Below are 21,591 nucleotides of genomic sequence, written 5' to 3'. Positions count from 1 at the left end.
CCTTCCCCAGCAGCCTTCCTCACCCTCCCTCCTTCTCTCTCTCTCTTTCCCTCTCCTTGCGCCCACATTCACCCTTGCCATTCCACGCCCATTCACAGGGCCACTATACGCCGCCTCTCACCACACCGCAGGGACTCTCCACCTGGCCATCTTTGCCACCAGGTCACGAACACGGCACCCCACCTTTCCCCTCAACCACCAAACAGGTCCTTCAAAGGGGCTCTGCACGCCGTCAGGTCAGCTGGTGGTCACGCCGCCATGATAAGTGAAAAGAAGAGCTCCGAGAGATGAAGCAACCTCGCCAAGATGCCACCGCCCTGCGCCACTCCTGCCCCTTCCCCGCACCGCTCCTTGGCTGGTCTGGCTCGGCGACACACCACAACTTGCCTCCCACCCGCTCCAAACACGCCAACCACTTCCTCCTTCCTTCCTACGCTTTGGTTGTGCCCTACTTCCTTTTCCTTCTCCCACATGTCGCTTTGCACTGCCTTCCTCGTCTCCGTCTTCCGCCCTTCACTCGTGTCGAAGCCCACAACACGGCATTCTGTGAGCGTCGAGGTTTTGTTTTGTTTTGCGCTTCCTTTACCACACTTGCACACTTGTTGCTCACTGCCCACCCCACGCTCTGCACATGGCGGTACTGACGGATATGTGTTTCCGTCTGCCAGCTTTTCATTATTTGCAGTTTTTCCCGTACCACCACCATCACCACCACCATCACCACCACCTCCACCACCACCACCGCCTCCACCGCTGTTGCAGAAGCCTCCTCCACACGTCCTTCGTCGACCCAGTTCGTCGGCGCTGCAATGCCGCGATTGACATCCTCCGTGATCGCCTGACTTATAATTACTGGCGGGAGGGTCACGCCCCGCGGTTCATACTCGTACGCCATCATGGTATCCTGTATGGGGCCACAAACTCCCACCACTATCACCCCTCCCTCCCTCTCCGCCGCCCTCCGCCAAGCAAAACCAGGAAGTCGTCATGGATGTGGCCGCCGCGCTTCGCCTGCTTTGGTGTGCGTGAAATATACGGCTTTAGAGCAAACCTCGCGACGAATTGCATTATGCACGATGAGCCTGTTTGGTAATGGGTCGCCCTGCGTGGTGATGATTGTGGTGGCGGTGGTGTGGAGCGCATTATAGCATGGAGTGAGTCGTAACCTCACCAACACGTCACTATCACTAATGTCTCTCAAAAATACGGTATACTTTGGGTATGAAGGCTTAAGCTCATATTCTGAAACACTTCTGTGCTTCACTTCCACTATTTCAAAAGGTTTTATCTAAATATACTCGAGTTTTTTAAGGTGTTTTTACGGTTCTAGAGGCAGACTCACAAGATTTCTACATTATTAACTGAAGAAACACTCTTCAAAATCCCGCTAATCATCCCTGTGGCCTTCGAAAACAGTCGTGGTGAGAGAGCAAAGCGTTTCTGAATACGGGCCTCTTGAGCAGGACACACACACACACACACACACACACACACACACACACACACACACACACACACACACACACACACACACACACACACACACACACACACACACACACACACACACACACACACACACACACACACACACACACACATCACAGTACTAGCACACTACACTAATCCTTTTTCCTACCATCAAACTTACTCGGTCACAAACACATCACATTGCCGATTTCTACTTATTATATAAAAAAAGATAGGTGTACAAGAAGAGACACACAGAGGTTATGCTTCCATTATTGCCTCATGTGGTAGAAATAGAGGAAGGTAACGGTGCTAAATTAGTAACATAGCATTTCAATATAGTTTCTCTGACTCTATCACATTAGCAAGAGAGAGGCAACACATACACACACACACACACACACACACACACACACACACACACACACACACACACACACACACACTTTCTACGTAGTTTATGTAGTTATTTCAAATATTTCTTTGGCAATGTTTTTATATTCTTCCCACTTTCTCCTTCGTGTCGTGACTATTTTTTCTTCTTTTTCTCGTCACCTTCGTTAAGAAATGAGAAAAAGCGCAGTGTGTTAGCGCCTGAGAGAAAGAGAGAGAGAGAGAGAGAGAGAGAGAGAGAGAGAGAGAGAGAGAGAGAGAGAGAGAGAGAGAGATGTAAGGAGGAAGAAAGAGGCAATTTTGTAATTTTTCTTTAATCAAACTGAAGTAACATAGCAGTTTTGTCATTAGCCTAAACTGTGGCAGCGCCTTCATATTATCTCTCTCTCTCTCTCTCTCTCTCTCTCTCTCTCTCTCTCTGGAAACACTCCTCCGTCTGATGTCAGCGACGAAGCGAGCTAGATAATTACTGTAGATAATATTGAGCACGGCCCTTCTTATAAGACCGCCTTGCCTCCGGAACATAATGACGCCGCCTCTTACTCTGCTGCGAGCGAAGGAGATACTGCGAGGTGTAGTGAAGGGGAAGGACCTAATGAAAGAATATGGGTCATTGTATTATAGCGTTGCGTTGAAGCGAGCAATAGAGAAATCAGGTTTAGAAAGCATTAAGTGGTAGGCAGTTAGCATCTCACTACTGCCTTTATATGAGTTTCGTGGAGGGAAGGGCCAGAAGGAAGGGCATTTGGTAACTATTTTGGAGATGATGAAGGGGTCTGCCCATGCGAGCGTCTGACAGATGTGGTGCAGTGACGCAAAACAAAGGAGTAAACAGGAAAGCGAGCATCACACAGCCTCCACTTAGCAAGGTATCAGAGAGCTCCATTTATCAGCTAACCTCTACTTAGTGAAGTTATTTGTAATTGAAGAGAAGCCAGCAGTTATTGATGGAGTTTCTTCTTTTTCTTTTCTTTTCTTTCCCACTTTGAATATTTTTTTATCTTTATTTGCCTAGTACATGTTTTGAAATCTTTATAGTTGGTTAGTTTGAGGTTCTCTGTCATCCTAAAGAATGTTACTACAATTATGACTACAAATTTCTATGTATGTTTTGCAGTATCAGTCTCATCCACCATTACTACTCCGTATTCATGGTGCTGACAGTTTGAGTACAAAATGAGGATTGATGGTGCAGCATCTCACCTCTGCACCGCACTGTAGTCTTCTTAAAAGGGTGCGGCATGGACGTGGCGGGAAGAACACACACATCAGGAAGCAACACAAAGTCTCTCAGAATGAATAAACTAAGTAATTCATAACTAGCTGTCATAAACACACAGCGTATTGATAATGCTAAATAATGATTAACACTGATTAAATGAAAGTATCGTAAAGAGAAATAGTACACGACGAGAGAACTGGAAGTGTTACCGTTAGCGGGACCCACAGGCGGCAAAATTCATCACTACGCTGCGTCTCGTCCTTAAATCATCACAGGCTAGGGTCGATGTGCTTGCTGGCCCGGTACCCAACAGCTCCCAGTGACCCAGGTGGTGCAGGCGTGACACTCCTTCCTCCTCCTCCCCCTCCTCCTCCTCCTCCTCCTCCTCCTCCTCCTCCTCCTCCTCCTCCTCCTCCTCCTCCTCCTCCTCCCTGTCAGTGCAGTACCCCAAGGTGAGACTGGAAGCACACCCAGCCTCTCAGTTTCCACTCCCTCTCTCTTCTTAGCGGGAAAGCAGCCCCCTGGTACAGCGGCTTTTTTTTCTACTCCTCTCATTCTTTGCATATCTCCTTACTCTTATGTGTTAGAGAGAGAGAGAGAGTTAGGGAAAAGCCGCTTCGGGAAATAAACAAAAAATATAGAAAGAACGTGAGAAAGTGTGTGCGGCAGGTGTGTGTGTATGTGTGTGTGTGTGTGTGTGTGTGTGTGTGTGTGTGTGTGTGTGTGTGTGTGTGTGTGTGTGTGTGTGTGTGTGTGTGTGTGTGTGTGTGTGTGTGTGTGTGTGTGTGTGTGTGTGAGAGAGAGAGAGAGAGAGAGAGAGAGAGAGAGAGAGAGAGAGAGAGAGAGAGAGAGAGAGAGAGAGAGAGAGAGAGAGAGAGAGGGAGGACAATCTGACTGACTCACTGACTGACTGACTGACTGACTGAGAAGAGAGATGCAGTAAAAACTAAACTCTTTGAATGAGAAGTCGTGCGGCATGAGAGTCACCCCGCGGTAACTGGCTCTGCTCAGACCGTTATTGATTTCTGGTCTTGCTCAACGTAAAAAGCAATAAATAATAATACACACACACACACACACACACACACACACACACACACACACACACACACACACACACACACACACACACACACAGGTTAGATATTATATAAAACTATTTTTCTGCTCTCACTGCATATCATTTTTAATTAAAACCGTCTGTCTTAGGAGTTTCGACTCGAAAGACCATGTCTGATACATTTATTGATTGTAAATCTGCCTGTATTCCTTAAAAATGGCAATAAACTATACTTACTTATTTACTTACACACACACACACACACACACACACACACACACACACACACACACACACACACACACACACACACACACACACACACACAACAGTTTGCTTTCATGTGTTGTCTGACAGGGTTGTGGTAATAGTGGATGGCAGAGTGTTGCCAAGGGAGCACACTCTTCTCAGCAGTCTGGCGTCGTTGGATGCTTCGTGGTGATCATTTCCTACATCGCTGCTCCGGGTTGTCAATAGCGACGGTTCGAGCGAGTGAAAGTACAGTTAAAGGTGTGTCATTACAGTTGCATGAGAATCGAGAAAAGTGTCAGAATTAATTATCTACTAGTTTGAAAAATGTTACAAAGATATTTGGACCGTAAAAGACACCTCTCAGAGAATCTCCTCCTGCCTTGTCCTTGATGCCGACACCAGTTTTCCAGGTGTATGTATGTACGTACATACGTCACAGGTGTGTGTCCGACTCTAGACACTCCCAGCAAACCTGTCTGTCTCCACGCCTTCACTATGAGATCACTCCCAGCGAAATCAGCTTGAGTGACGACAAAATTCTCTGATCAGCGAGGTGGTGCGGCAGATCCACCACAACCACCACCACCACCACCGCCAGCCTTGCACACTCCCTTCACCTCTATTACCCGTCCGGTTCACACGTCTGCGCAGCAAAACCTGTAATGCAAGTCGTCTCATGATACTGCACAGGTGTTTCTTTGGGCACCACTTGTATTGAGAAGCAGGCACACTCATGCTCCTCTGGCACTTCAACTATCTTTAAGTTATCTTGTAAAAACGTTCGCATTATTCCATAAATCAATCAACTTTGTGACGATACACGCCGACGGCTCAGGTGTTACCGAGGCCTTCTGCCTGAAAACATGTCCTATCACCTCCGCCCTCTCATACTTCGTAAACCGCGTGACTAAGTCAAGTTAACTGTTTTCAACGGGATTCTCTCAGTTGTCTGCCTCAAAGAAACCAAGAGGATGAATCTGACTACCCGACAAACTTTTCCACATATATCTTTCATAGACTGAGAAAGAAAGAGAGCAAGTAGCCAGAGGTGCAGGCAAAAGGAGTGGCCAGTAGTGTTTCGTGCTGTAAAGATCTCCGTCCACCACCTGGCACTTGTACACGTTACAGTAGCTGAAGTGGGTGACCTCGCCAACAGGACCGAAGGACAAGAGCATCCTTCCAGACTGGACTAGAACTATATTAGTAGGCTCGCTACGCCTGCAGCAACGAGAACACTGCGCTGCCTTCTCCGACACCCTTCTGCCAAACCATGTACAGGCATTGTCACACAAAGCTTTCCTCACACACACACACACACACACACACACACACACACACACACACACACACACACACACACACACACACACACACACACACACAGATACTGCAGCAGATCAAACAGTGAATACACACACACACACACACACAAGGAGAGAGAGAGAGAGAGAGAGAGAGAGAGAGAGAACTTACTGAACAGGCCAACTTATAACAGGCTTGTTCCAGGAATATATGCCTCTCTCTCTCTCTCTCTCTCTCTCTCTCTTTCTGGAAAAAAGAGGGATAGCTTGAAAAAAAAGGCCGTCATGTCCACCCTGCAGGCCACCAGTGCATGACACCCAGCCTCCGCTCACTCACTCACTGCACGCTGACGATGTTACGTCTCCAGAACAACAATGAAGGCAAATACCAGCCGTGCGAGATTCACAGACGAGTGATTTTTTTTTTTTAACGATGATGTTACTAATGTCAGTATGCAGTGTGAGAGTAAACAGCCTGCTCTCTCACCACGACAGTTTTCGAAGGCCACAAAGACGACTAGCTGGGTTTTCAAGACAGTTTCTCGTTAAAATAAATTAGAAATCTTGCTAATCCATCACAAAAAACTTTTAAAATATCCTTAGAAACATGAGTATCTTCAACTATATAGAGCCTTTAGAAAGTAATGATGAGAAAGCAAAGCGTTTCAGAATACGAGTCTAACATAGATGAAGAGTAAGAAAAGAGGAGAATTAGAACGATAAAGGCTTCCTCTCTCTCTCTCATCGAACCACAGGGAAGGAAGTAACTAGAGTGGTTAGAGAAAGAGCAGATGCGGATGAAAGAAGCCATGGAGAGACAGAACTGGTGATAGAAGGTGAGGAAGAAGGGGTGGAGAAGATAAGGGTCAGAGGTGAAAGAGAGAGAGAGAGAGAGAGAGAGAGAGAGAGAGAGAGAGATGGGTGGGTGCGTTGGGGGATGGAGGAGGAGAGGAGGCGCCTATGGGATGGAGGAGGCATGCTAGTGAAGGAGAGGTAAAACCGGTTCCGTCATTCCCTGGTCGAGGATTTGAAGGATCGTAAAATGTCTGGATTTTTCCTAAATTTTCACAACTAGAGAAAGGCGTGATTCATTATGGCTTGGTGAAAGTATACTTTTTTTCTCTCTTTTTTTTTTCCTTGAGCGAGTGAGTGAGTGTAGAGGCGCCATATGGTATACTGCATGGTGGAACGTGTGTGTGTGTGTGTGTGTGTGTGTGTGTGTTGTTATGGTGAAGTCGCTGTGTTTACATTCAGAAAGACAACCTAAGATGGCAGAAGCTCTGCCTTGACTCAGCTAGCAAAAGTACTACCATACGCCTCTCGCCACCATGGTCTGATGGCTGCACAAGTAAACGAGACTGGCTCCACACATTGCATTGCATTACTGGCCCACCTGCTGATACAAGTGAATCTGTTTAGTCATGTATCTTGAAATACAATGCTAAACTTATTTGTACTAAGTATAAGATAAGTGATAATATAACCATTGTTTTCTTGAACTTGGTGAGGAGGGCATCCGGTCTACTATGTTCGGCCAACAATCACAATGACAGGATTGAGTGCTGTGGGCAGAAAGGAGTCCACTCGTGTCGAGGGTAGCCGTGGAAGCAGAGGGAAGAGGCAGCCTGATACTGAATGATATGTTGATTGAAGCATAGGAGTGAGGAGAGAAATGATAGAGGGAGATATTAATGCAGGTGCAGGAAATTCTCCAAAGCACCCAACCATCTGCTAACAATGTGAAAAGATATTAAGACGAAGATAAACGAAGAGTGAAGTGCGTCACCCGTCATGCCATTAGTCGTGCATGATGTCGTGTTTCAAACCATCACTCAACACAACACTGATTGCGGGGCTTCTTTTTTACCAGACCCACTCTTTGTTACCTCTGAACACAGACAGTGAGTGTGTCAGCCTGGCGCATGGCAAGGGGCCTGTAGTTACTTACTCACTACCATTCCTTATCGTACGTGACGCCTCAACAACGGTGATTGAAGCTGTATGAGCGTCCTTGTCAGAGACAGGCAACAGGAAGTGGGGGGAGTCGCATGCCATCAGGAGAGCAACGTGACGAGAGGCTTTGTTCAGATCCGACCTGAGCATCCACACTCCGCACAACGCCTCGCTTCTCTCTCCCAAAACTGCCGCCACCTGCGCCCCTTCACATAATTCATAAACCGGTTGAATGTATCGAGAATGTCTAGATTAAAGCTGTGTACATAATTACATCTCAGTTTCCTGGGCATCACCTGATGAAGGTTTGTCTGAGACACTTCCTTGCCCCGGGTCATGCGCCTCCCGCCAAACCCGCCCCTCACCCCACGACTTGCCCCGCCAGGCCAGCTAAGGATTAACTAACAAAGCCAGCGTGTGTTGTGTACTCTCGCCTTGGGTACGCCGCGGAAACGAAAGAAAAGTAGCTCCGGAAGATGCTGTCACCTGTTGACAAAATCAGACTCCGACGGAGATGAAAAATGTTATTTCCTGTTGTTGTCCTTGAGCCTCGCTGAAGACTTGTGGCATCACACTCCCTTCTTAACACGACAATGCTCTCTCTCTCTCTCTCTCTCTCTCTCTCTCTCTCTCTCTCTCTCTCTCTCTCTCTCTCTCTCTCTCTCTCTCTCTCTCTCTCTCTCTCTCTCTCTCTCTCTCTCTCTCTCTCTCTCTCTCTCTCTCTCTCTCTCTCTCTCTCTCTCTCTCTCTCTCTCTCTCTCTCTCTCTCTCTCTCTCTCTCTCTCTCTCTCTCTCTCTCTCTCTCTCTCTCTCTCTCTCTCTCTCTCTCTCTCTCTCTCTCTCTGGCTCGTTAGCAAGCAACAATTACCGCATAAATAGTTATCACAGCGTGGCGCGCAGCATGCAGCTATCAGCCTTGTGGTGGACTGTCTGAGCGTGCCTGTGCTTCTTCTTGGCAAGGGGGAATGATACAAAGCAGCTTTTCTCACACAGAACCATACATATACCATACTCGTATACTGCAGCATTGTTCACTAAAGGCGATACCAAATGGAAAATAACCTGAATGCTTATCAAATGGAAGAATGGTGTGTCCTGATAAGAGAGATCTCGTAGACAGACTGTACCATCAACAAAAAGCATCATTTTGGTAAGCAGGACGCATTCATACGACGTACACCATCTTTTTATAGTAATGAGACTCCTCTTCACCCCACTGCTCCTCCTCCTCCTCCTTCTCCTTCTCCTTCTTTTTCTTCTCCTTCTCCTTCTTTTTCTTCTCCTTCTCCTTCTCCTTCTCCTTCTCCTTCTCCTTCTCCTTCTCCTCCTCCTCCTCCTCCTCCTCGTCTTCCTCCTCCTCCTTTTCCCCTTTATCCTCCTCCTCCTGTTCATGTTCTGCCTCCTCTCCTCCAGCCTTGATGCGCTACATGTCGTCTCTAATGGAACAGCAGCATCCTTGAGCAGGGGAGGGAGGGCGTCCTTATACCTGTCATCTGCTCACCTGTCACCCATCGCGCCCTCTCCCTTCCCTTCTCTACCACAGCTCCCTCTCATTCTTTTGGCGGTAAAGAAGAAAATGGGTAACGATAAGATGAAGAATACACTGAAGGAAAATGCTATCAGATTCAGAGGCGGTGATATGACAACCATGGTGAAGGGGAGGTCTGTAAGAAAGCGAAAAATGGGACGAAAAAGGGTGAAATAATGTGAAAAATTTGAAGACCTTCAGGGAAAGTATAAAAGAAAAATCACACTCGTTATTTCACTCCGAGGAAGAGCACCATTGTTGACATTAACTAAAGACTATCCATTCCTGCAGTGTGGCTTACTCTACTGTGTCTCTTTACGTGCTCCTTTTAGTTCTTCTTTGCTGCCGTTTTAACCTCTTCAGTACCAGGACATATTTTCATATTCATTCTGCTTATTATTTGGTGATTTTATACATCTCCAGAAACTTACGTGAGGATTGAAATAGTGAAGGCTCTGGCCATTCATCTTCTGACCTCCATAGGACCTTCCTAATGTAAATAAGATCGTTTAATCACACCCAAAAACTCAAGATAAAATGCGTCCCAGTACTGAAGGAGTTAAGAGAGGTATTTCAACTAAGTGATTATATTGAAAAAATATTACTCAGTTTCATTTTAGATTTTTCAGTACTGGACGAGGAGCAGATCTTTTTTTCTGTTCTATCCTCCTCGCTCTCTCTCTCTCCCAGCAGTGGATCGTTTCGCCGCTATCATGAAGCTTCCCTGTCTTCATGGAGGCATCTCTGCGAGGCTCACTGCGGCATGTCTAACTCACGGCGAACCACGAGCCAGCACCACAGGAATGCAGAGGCAGTAACCAGCAAGAGCGTCAAGCTGGCGTACAATTTCAATTTCCAAAAGCTAATCTGTGGATCTTTCTGGACTTCGTATTTCTTCTGTACTTCTTTCCGCCGCGGATGTTTTGTAATCGCGTCAGTCTCTCCTTTCAGTATTTCCCTTATTTCACTCGTGTCATTCTGAGTTTTCTTGCAATCAGCTTCGTCATCGCTTATGATTACATTTGTTTCTCCATTTTTCTCATCCCCGTGCTCCTCCACTTTCATGGCACTCTGTTTCTTCCATGATCCTTCACATTCCTTATCTGCCAGTGCAATGGTTTGTTCATGCTTACTTTCCTGCACTCGCTCCTCTCCGGGTAGCGTCATGACCTGCTGGATTACAATGTCTTCCCCAGCCAGGTGGAGGATGAACTTGTCGGTGGGCTGGTCTCTGGTAACCAGCTGTTCAAAGAGATTTTCAACACTGACGAAAAAGATACGTTTCCTTTCCTGGCAATGAGACACAGAAATCTTTACCTGAGCGTCTCTCAGCCTCCTGTGTGATTTGAGAAGGCGGTGCAGATCCAAGGCTGCCACACGAGAAATACAAGTATACGGCTGGCAACTATCTCGGTGCTTCATCTTCCTGAAGTGGAAAGTGACAACCGGCACGGAGGTACGTCGTCTCAACCAGCTGCAGAGGCGGTGTTTCACCATGGACAGCTTCACTTTCCGGGAACACTCCGCGGTGTGCATCACGCACACGCCGTATATTACACTCTTCATTTCACTATTAGTGGAGGTGGCGGCCTTCCCTGCATAGTTGTAGGACATGTTCACGTATGACCAAAAATGATTTGTAAGATCATATATATTTTCCATCCAGAGGCTGCCGCTAGGCTCCGACCTTCTGCTAAGCGCACCTCTTCTTGCACACCCACACTGCCACCTCTACCGTCACCGAGTATTGCTGCCACACAGCCGAGCAGCCACACCGCGCATACCAGCCAGTATATACAATGTTTATAGGGAAACCATTCGAAGAAATAACCGAATACATAGCACAGACTTTCTAACATAAATTAAAGATGAATAAACAGAAATAGTATGAATGATTTTCTATTTTCTTCAGTTACTTTATCGGCATAAAAAAAAAGAGGATCAACCACTGCTACTACATTTCTTCAACTGCCCCTCCCGGCGTCTATTCCTTTGGTGCAATCAATCTTGGCTCAGTGTTGGGTTCTGACATCACTGCCCGGGCCAGTTGGTGAGCGTGGCGGAGTGCGCTGCTCCTCCGGGCGTAGGAAGGTGGAATCTTTATTATATACGTAGTAAAGAACCAACCGCCAAGAACAACGTGCCGCAGAGAAAGAGAGAGAGAGAGAGAGAGAGAGAGAGAGAGAAATACACATAATGAATATATAGAGCATTTTCAAGAGATACAATCTACAAATAGTTAATAATAAGATAATTTTTTATAAGTGTGTTTGTATGTGTGTGTGTGAAGCCAAATAAAGTAATAAAGAATGTCCTTTAGTAGCAATAATGATAGATAATGTTATTGTTATTACTGTTGTCGTCGTCGTCGTTGTTGTTGCTGTTATAGAAGAAGTGTTATTGGTAAGCGTAGTATCAGCAGCAGAATCAATAGTAGTAGTAGTAGTAGTAGTAGTAGTAGTAGTAGTAGTAGTAGTAGTAGTAGTAGTAGTAGTAGTAGTAGTAGTAGTAGTAGTAGTAGTAGTAGTAGTAGTAGTAGTAGTAGTAGTAGTAGTAGTAGTAGTAGTAGTAGAAGCAGTAGTAGTCGTGGTGGTGGTAGTAGTAGTAGTAGTAGTAGTAGTAGTAGCAGTAGTAAGGCAGTAAATCGTAGGATGAGTGAGCAACGGCAACTCTCTCCCCACCCTGGGCCACAAGGTCAGGCGGCAGGCGGGACAGACGAAGGCACACACACACACACACACACACACACACACACACACACACACACACACACACACACACACACACCTTATCTTTGTTTTGGTAGCATTAACACACATATCTCTCTCTCTCTCTCTCTCTCTCTCTCTCTCTCTCTCTCTCTCTCTCTCTCTCTCTCTCTCTCTCTCTCTCTCTCTCTCTCTCTCTCTCTCTCTCTCTCTCTCTCTCTCTCTCTCTCGCATCATTCAAGGTCACACTTCAGGAAAAGTCGGAAATATTTAGCTGAATGCAACAAACCACCTAATGAAGGGTTGGCTGCTCTGCTTCAGTCTACCTAATGAAAATCTGGTTTCCTCCCTTCTCATCTCCCCTCTTGTCTATTGCCTTCCTCCTTTTCCTGTGTCTAAATGCGCACTACTTCCCTCCTTCCATTTTTTACGACTTCCTCCTCCTCCTCTTCTTTCTCCTATTTTCTCTTATTTGTTACGTACTTCTATCATTCACCTTCTTCACCTCTGATCCTCTTTTTTTTTTTTTTTACCTGCTACTTTCATCTCTCTTTTCGTTACTGTCCTCTTCCTTCTCCCCGATCTCCTCTCTATTTTATTACCCTCAAAACATCCCCTATGCATTTACTCCCAGCACCTCCCTCTCTACATCCCATTCTGTCTTACTGGTCTACATGCTACTCTACTCGCCTCCTCTCCCTACCTCTTACTCCTCCACCCCACGCACCCAACCTTGCCAGTCCCCCATTCCCAACTCCCCCTGGGAAGAAATGCCTCAGGTAATCATTATGGTCCATTACCCCTCCAAGGACGGTTCGCGATGCCTCCCTCCCTTCTTCCTCTCCTCCTCCTCCTTCTCCTCCTCTTCCTCTAAGATTGCCTGCCTCCCATGATTATTTCAGGATGCTTCCTCCACGCGACCAAACAGTTAAGTGTCACGATTATTAAGAGATGATTATGTTATTAAGAGTTTTGGTTCTCTTGCTTTTTTTCTCTGTTTCTCTCTCTCTCTCTCTCTCTCTCTCTCTCTCTCTCTCTCTCTCTCTCTCTCTCTCTCTCTCTCTCTCTCTCTCTCTCTCTCTCTCTCTCTCTCTCTCTCTCTCTCTCTCTCTCTCTCTCTCTCTCTCTCTCCCGATGTAGTCTAAGAAATTTAGATGTTCGGGATGTTTTATGTATTCTTGGTAACGTTTACTTTCTTTTACTACCACTCAAGTCAGGAGCAACGGGGCTCAGTGTATTCTTCCATGCAGATTAAGTGTCAGATCGACACAGAAACACAGCCAAGTGCAGTTTTTGGAGAGATAATAGCAAGCGTGCTAAACTGACATGGTTCATTGTCGTAACTGCCGAGTCATCAGCGGGAGTGTGATGAAAGGCAGTTCCGTGTAATTGCCTGATCGCCAATTCATTTCATATAATTACAAGGTGTAAAGGCACGGAGGATGTATTGTATAAATGATTTTTGCAAAGCTCAAAGCAACAAGGGACTCAAGAGTTGCCTGAGCAGAGGCCCGTCATGTCAGGGCGCGTGAGCAAACACCAAAAAAATATTGTAAAGTTTGCATTAACTGTCGGTCGCGTGGGTCCTCTCCGCGTATGTCAACAAAGCTCAGTCAGCAAAGTTAGCTGGTTCGTGCAGTGAGCCAACACAGCTGTCCTGTTATACCAGTGGAAAGGAGCGCCACGTCCTCACCTTATGCCACAGTGGTGACGCCAAAACCCCGATGGTCAAACAACGAGAAATTTCAACGCGATGATAAGAAGCGACCTCAGAGGCCGTGCGGTACTTTCTCTTGTGGAATCTTTGAACTCTGGGACTTATCATGCTCTTTTATGGTAGTGAATTCCCTATCTTGGAAAGCTTTCATACATACCAACTGAAATATTTGTTTACAAGTTAAATGGACCTTTTTTTACACGTCCTATAGCGAGCTATAGACAATTCAGGTTATCAGAAAATAGGAGTAGAGAGAGAGAGAGAGAGAGAGAGAGAGAGAGAGAGAGAGAGAGAGAGAGAGAGAGAGAGAGAGAGAGAGAATCATGACCTGGCATTGCACAGTAACATAGTAATAGAGACACGCTTATCTTATGAACCTTAATGCCATATATATAGCTCGTCCCAATATGAGTCGCACACTTGAGTGGAACAGCAAATATTTCCACCACATAGGTCGAGCTTGATGTGAAGACTCTAGATGTCAGTTGCTCTACTCTGCGCAACTGGTATTGGCAATTCTTCCTGTCCAGTATCATAAACATACACAAGACAGACAGACAGACAGAGAGAGAGAGAGAGAGAGAGAGAGAGAGACTGTCCCACTCGGTGAAGTAATATAGGTTACAGTGAGGCGGACACGAGCTTTCTTACCTTTCTTCCTCGAGACGGTGCAGTAAAGAAACTTTTTCTTTTCAGATGTTACGTAAGTATTATTCCTCTGCGGTGCTTGTGTCTTGGCTGCAACACTTGGGAAGAGTCGTTAATCTCACTACAACAAATCCTTACGACTGTCACCACTGATATCACCGTTTAGTTAAAGTTTGGTCTATAAGGCAGGTCCCTCGCCGCCACTGACATCCACTCTCCCTCACGAGTCAAGCTACACTGCCAGACTTACCTTACCGCGCCCGCGGCCGCGCTGGCTTACTGGGATGGGACTTTCTCGACTCGGCGCCCTTCAAGCCCCCTCCCCCACTTCGCTCTCAACTCATACCCCAGCTCCACCACGTGGAGCATTTATGAATTACTGGTATTGGTAGTGTCATATCTCAATCAGTTATTATGCCATCTTATCACGTAATCTGATGTCACGCCTCTACAAAATAACAAGCGATATACAACGTACCGTGTATATCTTTATTAACTCTTCGCCTTTACCATCCTATGTCTGTTACTTAATATATACTACAACCTCGTGAGAACCGATTGTTTTGTTTCTGTTTATCCTTCCTTTTCACTTCCTTTATTTATTCATTTATCTACTTCTGTCTTTTTACCATCAATTTTTTTTTCCATTTCCCTTTCTTTTCTATATTAAAGCGTCATATACCGAGTTTGTGCGATAGTTTATCCCACTCGCAATCAGAGTGTACCAACTGAATACCAATACTTTCATCATTTATTGCTTTCTTCACTTCTGCCATCAGAAGCAACATAGAACCTACTGTACAAGACAAATGAAAGAACGTAGTAGTATCAGAAAACCTACACGTAGAATGGTATGCCATAAACAGACCAAGGTGTGGAGCTAAATCAAGGCCTCAGTACATGTAATCTTCACCATAGCCTTGTATTCTGCCCGCTGCCTTCTGGTCACACTGTGAGTCTAGTTAGTCCTTCATCCTTACTACAGTGTGTGGTGACTAGTGTGGCCAGCAGCATCAAGGACTCAAGGACTCAAGGGCAACTTTTTTTTTCTCTCTCTTTTCTTATGGGTGAGGAAACCTTAGGAGTGAGACTTAACCTCAGATACCAACACAAACCATCACGATTGTTTGTCGACTGTCCCACGACCAGCTAAGTAGGTTTATCTTCACGGGATGTATAGTTGTTCATATGAGAAAATTGTGTAGAAAAATGCTTCGTAAATTAAAAAAAATGTACATGTTGTGTTAGACTTGATTATTTGTTTAATGCTCGAGTATTCAGTCTCAGAAAGGTATCCATGCACCGGCATACCTGTATCTGCGTCTTTAGATATAAGGTCTCTCTCTCTCTCTCTCTCTCTCTCTCTCTCTCTCTCTCTCTCTCTCTCTCTCTCTCTCTCTCTCTCTCTCTCTCTCTCTCTCTCTCTCTCTCTCTCTCTCTCTCTCTCTCTCTCTCTCTCTCTCTCTCTCTCTCTCTCTCTCTCTCTCTCTCTCTCTCTCTCTCTCTCTCTCTCTCTCTCTCTCTCTCTCTCTGTGTGTGTGTGTGTGTGTGTGTGTGTGTGTGTGTGTGTGTTAAGTATGTATGTTTGCGTGCATGCTTCCAAACCAGCGTGACCTTGAAGGGAGGGAGGGAGGCGCTAGGAGCATCGAAATAGGAGGCAGACACAGCACGGATGCACAAGGCGAGGGAGAACAAGAAGGGAGAGTAGAGCTGTGGGCGTTGTGTGAGCGAGGAATGCAAGGTGAGAGAGGTGTGGCGGTGGCTATGAGGGAGAGGCGTCGGGTGGAGAGGATAGAAGGGAGAAAGGTTTGGCGGGATCGTGAGGAAGAGAGAGAGACAGAGAGGGGAGGGGTATAGAAACGGAAGGGTTAAATGTGGTGAACGTACGGAAAATAAGATAGAGTCGTGAAGAAGAGACAGGAGGAGGAAGAGGAACAAGTGAAAGTAAGGAAGGAAAAGTTTTCTTAAAGCGTGAAGAAGAAGAGGAGGAAGAAGAAGAAGACGAAGAAGAAGAAGAAGAAGAAGAAGAAAAAAAAAAAAAGAAGAAGAAGAAGAAGAAAAAGGAGAATAAAGGCATGATGAAAGAAAACGAAGAGGAAGGTATAAGGTAAAGTTTTCACCTCAGGGGAAGTAAGGGGGAGATGTAACGCGGGAAGGAGAGCTGAAATACGATCGTGGAAGGGGAGGAAGGATGGAGAATATGTGATGCAGTGTAGAGGGAAGAGAAAATAAGCTTGGAGTGGCAATAAAACATAACATAGTGTGACATATAGGTAAGATATCAGGAAAGGAAATAGGATGAGATGAATAGCAGTAATGAGGTGGCATGGAGGGAGAGGGAAGAGTGTGTCTCGTGGAATAACCTCTTCAATAAATGTCCCCGTGTTATGTAAATATGAAAGATGTCCAAGAGTCCCGTGGCTGAGTGAAGGTACTGGGTGAGTCGAGGTGTGTGAGGGCTCCGGACCAGCGGGATAAGGGCGTAGGGAGGGAACACAACACCCGCGGCGGCGCCCTCCTGTCGCCGCCGCGGGGAGTGTCGCCCTGGTCTGAATCCCACCCGCCATATGTAAGCAGTGACGTCATTACTCATTCGGCAAATAGACTTGGCTCCGACCCACGCCCAGCCCTGATATAGAAGGTGACACCCCACCGCCACGCCGCGCCCTCACCCACGCCCGCACCCCTGGCACACACACACACACACACACACACACACACACACACAAAAAAAAAAAAAAAAAAAAAAACATGAGTGTCCTACCTCTCATAGTGTGTGCAAATGTTCTTGTGTTTGTACATGCGAATGAAAATATACACAAACCCTTCCAAATATTTCGTAAGTACGTACCATGTGCCGCATTTACGGTATGGAAACGTTAACAAGCTAATGCGATAATCGGCTCTTCATAAGTAAAAATTGAAACAGCCACAGTGTCCATCATTTACATATATTTTCTGGGTGTGGATTGATGAAGTGCTTTGATAGCTGTGTGACTTACGGTGGTCAGTCTAATGAGTCACCTGGCTACCGTGACGGGATGATGGTCCTCCCTCGGGCTTAGATTAGGTTATCGAACCCCCTATCCCCGTCAGCCACGCTACTCACTCGCTCACCAACCTGCTTCACTGGGGACTCTGGCAGATGTTGTCCGTTCGCAGCAGGAGGGACGTGTTTATTGCTAACGTTATCAGCTAATCATACACACACACACACACACACACACACACTGTCTCGTCAGAGACTGCAGCAGATCAAACAGTGGATTACACACACACACACACACACCGCGTAGTGTAGTGGTTAGCACGCTCGAGTCACAATCGAGAGGGCCGGGTTCGAGTCCCGGAATGCGGCGAGGCAAATGGGCAAGCCTCTTAATGTGTGGGCCCTGTTCACCTAGCAGTAAATAGGTACGGAATGTAACTCGAGGGGTTGTGGCCTCACTCTCCCGGTGTGTGAAGTGTGTCTTGTGGTCTCAGTCCTACCCGAAGATCGGTCTATGAGCTCTGAGCTCGCTCCGTAATGGGGAAGACTGGCTGGATGACCAGCAGGCGACCAAGGTGAATTACACACACACACCGCATAGTGTAGTGGTTAGTACGCTCGGCTCACAATCGAGAGGGCTGGGTTCGAGTCCCGGGAAGCGGCGAGGCAAATGGGCAAGCTTCTTAAAGTGTAGCCTCTGTTCACTTAGCAGTAAATAGGTACGGGATGTAACTCGAGGGGTTGTGGCCTCGCTTTCCTGGTGTGTGTTGTGTGTGTTGTGGTCTCAGTCCTACCCGAAGATCGGTCTGTGAGCTCTGAGCTCGCTCCGTAAAGGCGGCGTCACACTAGCACTTTTTCCGTCTACTTTTTCCGTCGTTTTTCAGAAAATCGACAGTATTTTGGCTGCGGCCTGTCACACACAAACGGTGTTTCGTCGTCACTTTCCATTGGCAGGCACTTCCCGCCAACACAGACCGACAAATTAATGTAAACAAACATGGAGGCCACGCTGCGGCAAAGATAAGCAGCTCTAAAAGTATTACGAAACTTAGACGAGTTAAACAAGCCAAAAAGCGTGCATGGATGCGTTCATGGTTAGTGGTAGAACCAATGCACGTAGAAGCAGGTTGAGGAGACGCGGCAAGTCTTGTGGTCTTGGTCTTGGTATGTAAACAAAGGCGGAAAATTTGCAGACGGAAACGATCCCTATCGTCTGACAAATTCATGCGATAAGTTCATGCGGAACGTTGAAAAATAGACGGAAATCGCATTAATCGACGGAAAAAGTGCTAGTGTGACACCGCCTTAATGGGGAAGACTGGCTGGGTGACTAGCAGACGACCGAGGTGAATTACACTCTCTCTCTCTCTCTCTCTCTCTCTCTCTCTCTCTCTCTCTCTCTCTCTCTCTCTCTCTCTCTCTCTCTATATATATATATATATATATATATATATATATATATATATATATATATATATATATATATATATATATATATATATGTCTCTCGAAGACCAGTATCAAGTAGTACCAGCTGTCTGTTGATATTATGATGCTTTGGGATTGACTTGTGTCAGGCGCTTCGAACCACTGGAAGCTGGACCAACCGTAAAGCTTCAAGTAAAGCTAGTGGAGCGGAGCAGTCTAGTTGCTCTTCAATCGCCAACATGGAATCCCGGGAGAATAGGTCGTCCACCGACACGGCCCCATCACTCCAGGACTCCCCTTCATCGTCATCATCGTCATCATCGTCATCAGGATCCCCGTCGCCGCCAAGGGAACGTAAGCAGTCTTGCTCGCCGCCGCCTCCAAGTCCGGTGACACTTGCTGACGAGCTATGTTCTCTGCCTCTTGTCAGCCCTGTTTATGTGAAGGTACGTATTGCTTCTGTTTACATGTTAGGTTAGATCTTGCTAGCTTCTATGGTCCATTTTTTTTTTTTTTTTTCGAGGGGGGACGAGATGAACGTTAAGTCAGTTTGTATATTCATAGTTTGGTTTATTCGGTCCAGGTCAGTGCTGTCCACGCAAAGTTGTGTCGGATGTTGCCCTTCTTCGCTATCATCAGTGCGTGGCTCACCAGTGCTGCAGCAGCGGTGGTGCGTCGCGTCTCCCAATGTTGCTTGGTCAGGATCTTAAGTGAGTGAATCCTGAAAGCAATTTGAGAATTGAGGTAAAATATTCAACAATACATTGGCATACTAAAGTGAATGGTTAAGTCGCGCAGAAAAGTATATAGCCCGTAAAATTAACGTTTGCTTATGGTTGTTCTCGTGTTGCTGGAACAGTTGTTACAATGGAAAAACCGGTGATGTGGGCGCTGGGTACAGCAAGAGGCGAGCATCAGTTGCGGCCCGAGGACCTCACCCAGAAGGTAAGAATATACAAAATTGAGTGTTGTAATAAGCAGGAAGCACTTTGTCGGTACAGAGATCACATGGACCTTATATACAGATATCACATGGACCTTATATACAGTTATCACATGGACCTTATATACAGATATCACATGGACCTTATATACAGATATCACATGGACCTTATATACAGGTATCACATGGACCTTATATACAGGTATCACATGGACCTTATATACAGGTATCACATGGACCTTATATACAGGTATCACATGGACCTTATATACAGGTATCACATGGACCTTATATACAGGTATCACATGGACCTTATATACAGGTATCACATGGACCTTATATACAGGTATCACATGGACCTCATATACAGGTATCACATGGACCTTGTATACAGATATTACATGGACCTTACGTACAGAGATCACATGGACCTACTGACATGACTATCAATGCAGTTGCTGCGTAGATTGAAGAAAGAGGTAGTGCAAACAACATCTAAGGTGGCCCGCCTTCCGTGGCGTGCGACAGTGACCGCTACCGGCAGAACTTGCCACTTTCTCGAGGCTCTCAAGTTTGATGGTATGTGGAGGTGGGGCAAGATCATTATTTGGCAGATATCATTGCTAAGATACAGATTCGGTGCCGCGTTATATATTTTTGTAAAAATTTATCTTATAATGCATTTTTGGAGTGAGGGGACTGTAACGCCTATCTTGTAAATGTGAAAGGGGCTCAATATGTAATCTTTCTTTACGTGACAGAACGGCAGCCTTGCTTGGGAGAAGTGTTCATCATTGGGCGACTGCAGCAAGTCTACAACCGTACTTTAACCGGCATTGTAAGATTACATATTTCATTGTCGTTACAGTAGTCATTAGATCACTTGTAAACTATAGTTTCATAGTTAATCAGCATAGATGACTTTCCTTAAAACCAAATTGTTTCATATCGACTTCCAGACAATGCGGCTCAGGACTTGTCACTGTGCCCTGCAAGGACTCCAAAACCGACAAGAGGATGGAACAGAGGATCCGAACAACTGTAACAAGGTAGGCGTTCGTTGTCTGAAAGTTACAGTAGTTTAATAATCATAGCCTGCATAATTATCGTGGTTGACAGCATTTATGACAGTGCTGTCTATTAAGCCACATACCACTTCAGAATGTCTTGTCAGTCTTAATAGTCCGTTTTTAAACTTCGATTACTTACTATTTTGCCCATGAAAGTCTTCAGTTTAGGAATTGTTTCAGAGGAAACGCCATGATGACAATGACGGCGGCCTAGCGTCAGACAGCAGTTCAGATGAGGATTCTGGCACTAACTCCAAGTCTGCTCCAGCAGTAGATGACGTAAATGGAGAATTTTTTTTGTTTTCTTGGTATAGAGCAACGGATGTTTAGGAATGGTTTAATAGTTTGAAAAATCTTGTTTTTAAGATTTTTGGTTTATAAAATGCTTTTGCTTAACAACTTGTATCCATGATCACATTTTTTGTCAACCAGAGTCAAACTGATGAAGGAGCAGAGGAAACTAGGAAAATTTCTCCCGTGGCCGTAAGGGTGACAAGTTACGACTGAGACTCCACCAAGAGCGCATTCTGTCAGCAAATGAAAGGAAGGCTGCCATAAGAGTCCGGCCTTGTTTGCTAATGAATCTCACTTTGTGTTGTTTACGGGATTGCCGTGTTCCATCGCTGAAGAGGCATCTAATGTAAGAGAACCAGTTTCGTAGCAGTACTAATAAGGGAAGGTCATTTTTTACCTCCGTGTGTACCATGAATTCTTCTGGTCGTGCAGGTTAAAGATGTTCTATCAAATTAAAACAGAGATATTGTATTGATTTGAAGTAGGTCTTTCTCTGGTTCAGTGTTAATAAAAAAGATATAGATCTGTACTTGTTTTCAAGACAACCCTACAAGTATGAAGTATAACCAGGTCGTCGTTACATATATATATGAAAAAAAAAAAAAAAAAGGTATT

General features: G+C 45.7%; 2 protein-coding genes across 3 annotated transcripts in view; one reads left to right on the top strand and one right to left on the bottom strand.

Moving 5' to 3' along the window:
• LOC123503973 overlaps positions 1 to 14,520 on the bottom strand; it is an 82,982-nt gene extending 68,462 nt beyond the window's left edge. Inside the window, exon 1 of one of the 2 annotated variants that reach the window (XM_045254144.1) lies at positions 14,256 to 14,520. The gene's annotated coding sequence lies outside the window, so the exon portion shown is untranslated. The remainder of the gene's footprint in view (positions 1 to 14,255) is intronic. The other variant, XM_045254143.1, reaches the window with a different exon arrangement.
• LOC123504067 overlaps positions 1 to 21,501 on the top strand; it is a 43,704-nt gene extending 22,203 nt beyond the window's left edge. Inside the window, exons 3-10 of the mRNA XM_045254338.1 lie at positions 18,819 to 19,115; positions 19,253 to 19,379; positions 19,529 to 19,614; positions 20,068 to 20,191; positions 20,374 to 20,450; positions 20,572 to 20,661; positions 20,863 to 20,961; positions 21,115 to 21,501. Of these exons, the coding sequence (XP_045110273.1) occupies positions 18,819 to 19,115; positions 19,253 to 19,379; positions 19,529 to 19,614; positions 20,068 to 20,191; positions 20,374 to 20,450; positions 20,572 to 20,661; positions 20,863 to 20,961; positions 21,115 to 21,189 (975 nt within the window). The 3' untranslated portion in view covers positions 21,190 to 21,501. The remainder of the gene's footprint in view (positions 1 to 18,818; positions 19,116 to 19,252; positions 19,380 to 19,528; positions 19,615 to 20,067; positions 20,192 to 20,373; positions 20,451 to 20,571; positions 20,662 to 20,862; positions 20,962 to 21,114) is intronic.
• The last annotated feature ends 90 nt before the right edge of the window (positions 21,502 to 21,591 follow it).

The sequence above is a fragment of the Portunus trituberculatus genome, chromosome 15, assembly GCF_017591435.1.
Source record: "Portunus trituberculatus isolate SZX2019 chromosome 15, ASM1759143v1, whole genome shotgun sequence".
Lineage (NCBI taxonomy): Eukaryota > Metazoa > Arthropoda > Malacostraca > Decapoda > Portunidae > Portunus > Portunus trituberculatus.
The sequence above is the reverse complement of the archived record's forward strand: the minus strand, read 5'-3'. Positions and strand labels throughout refer to the sequence as shown.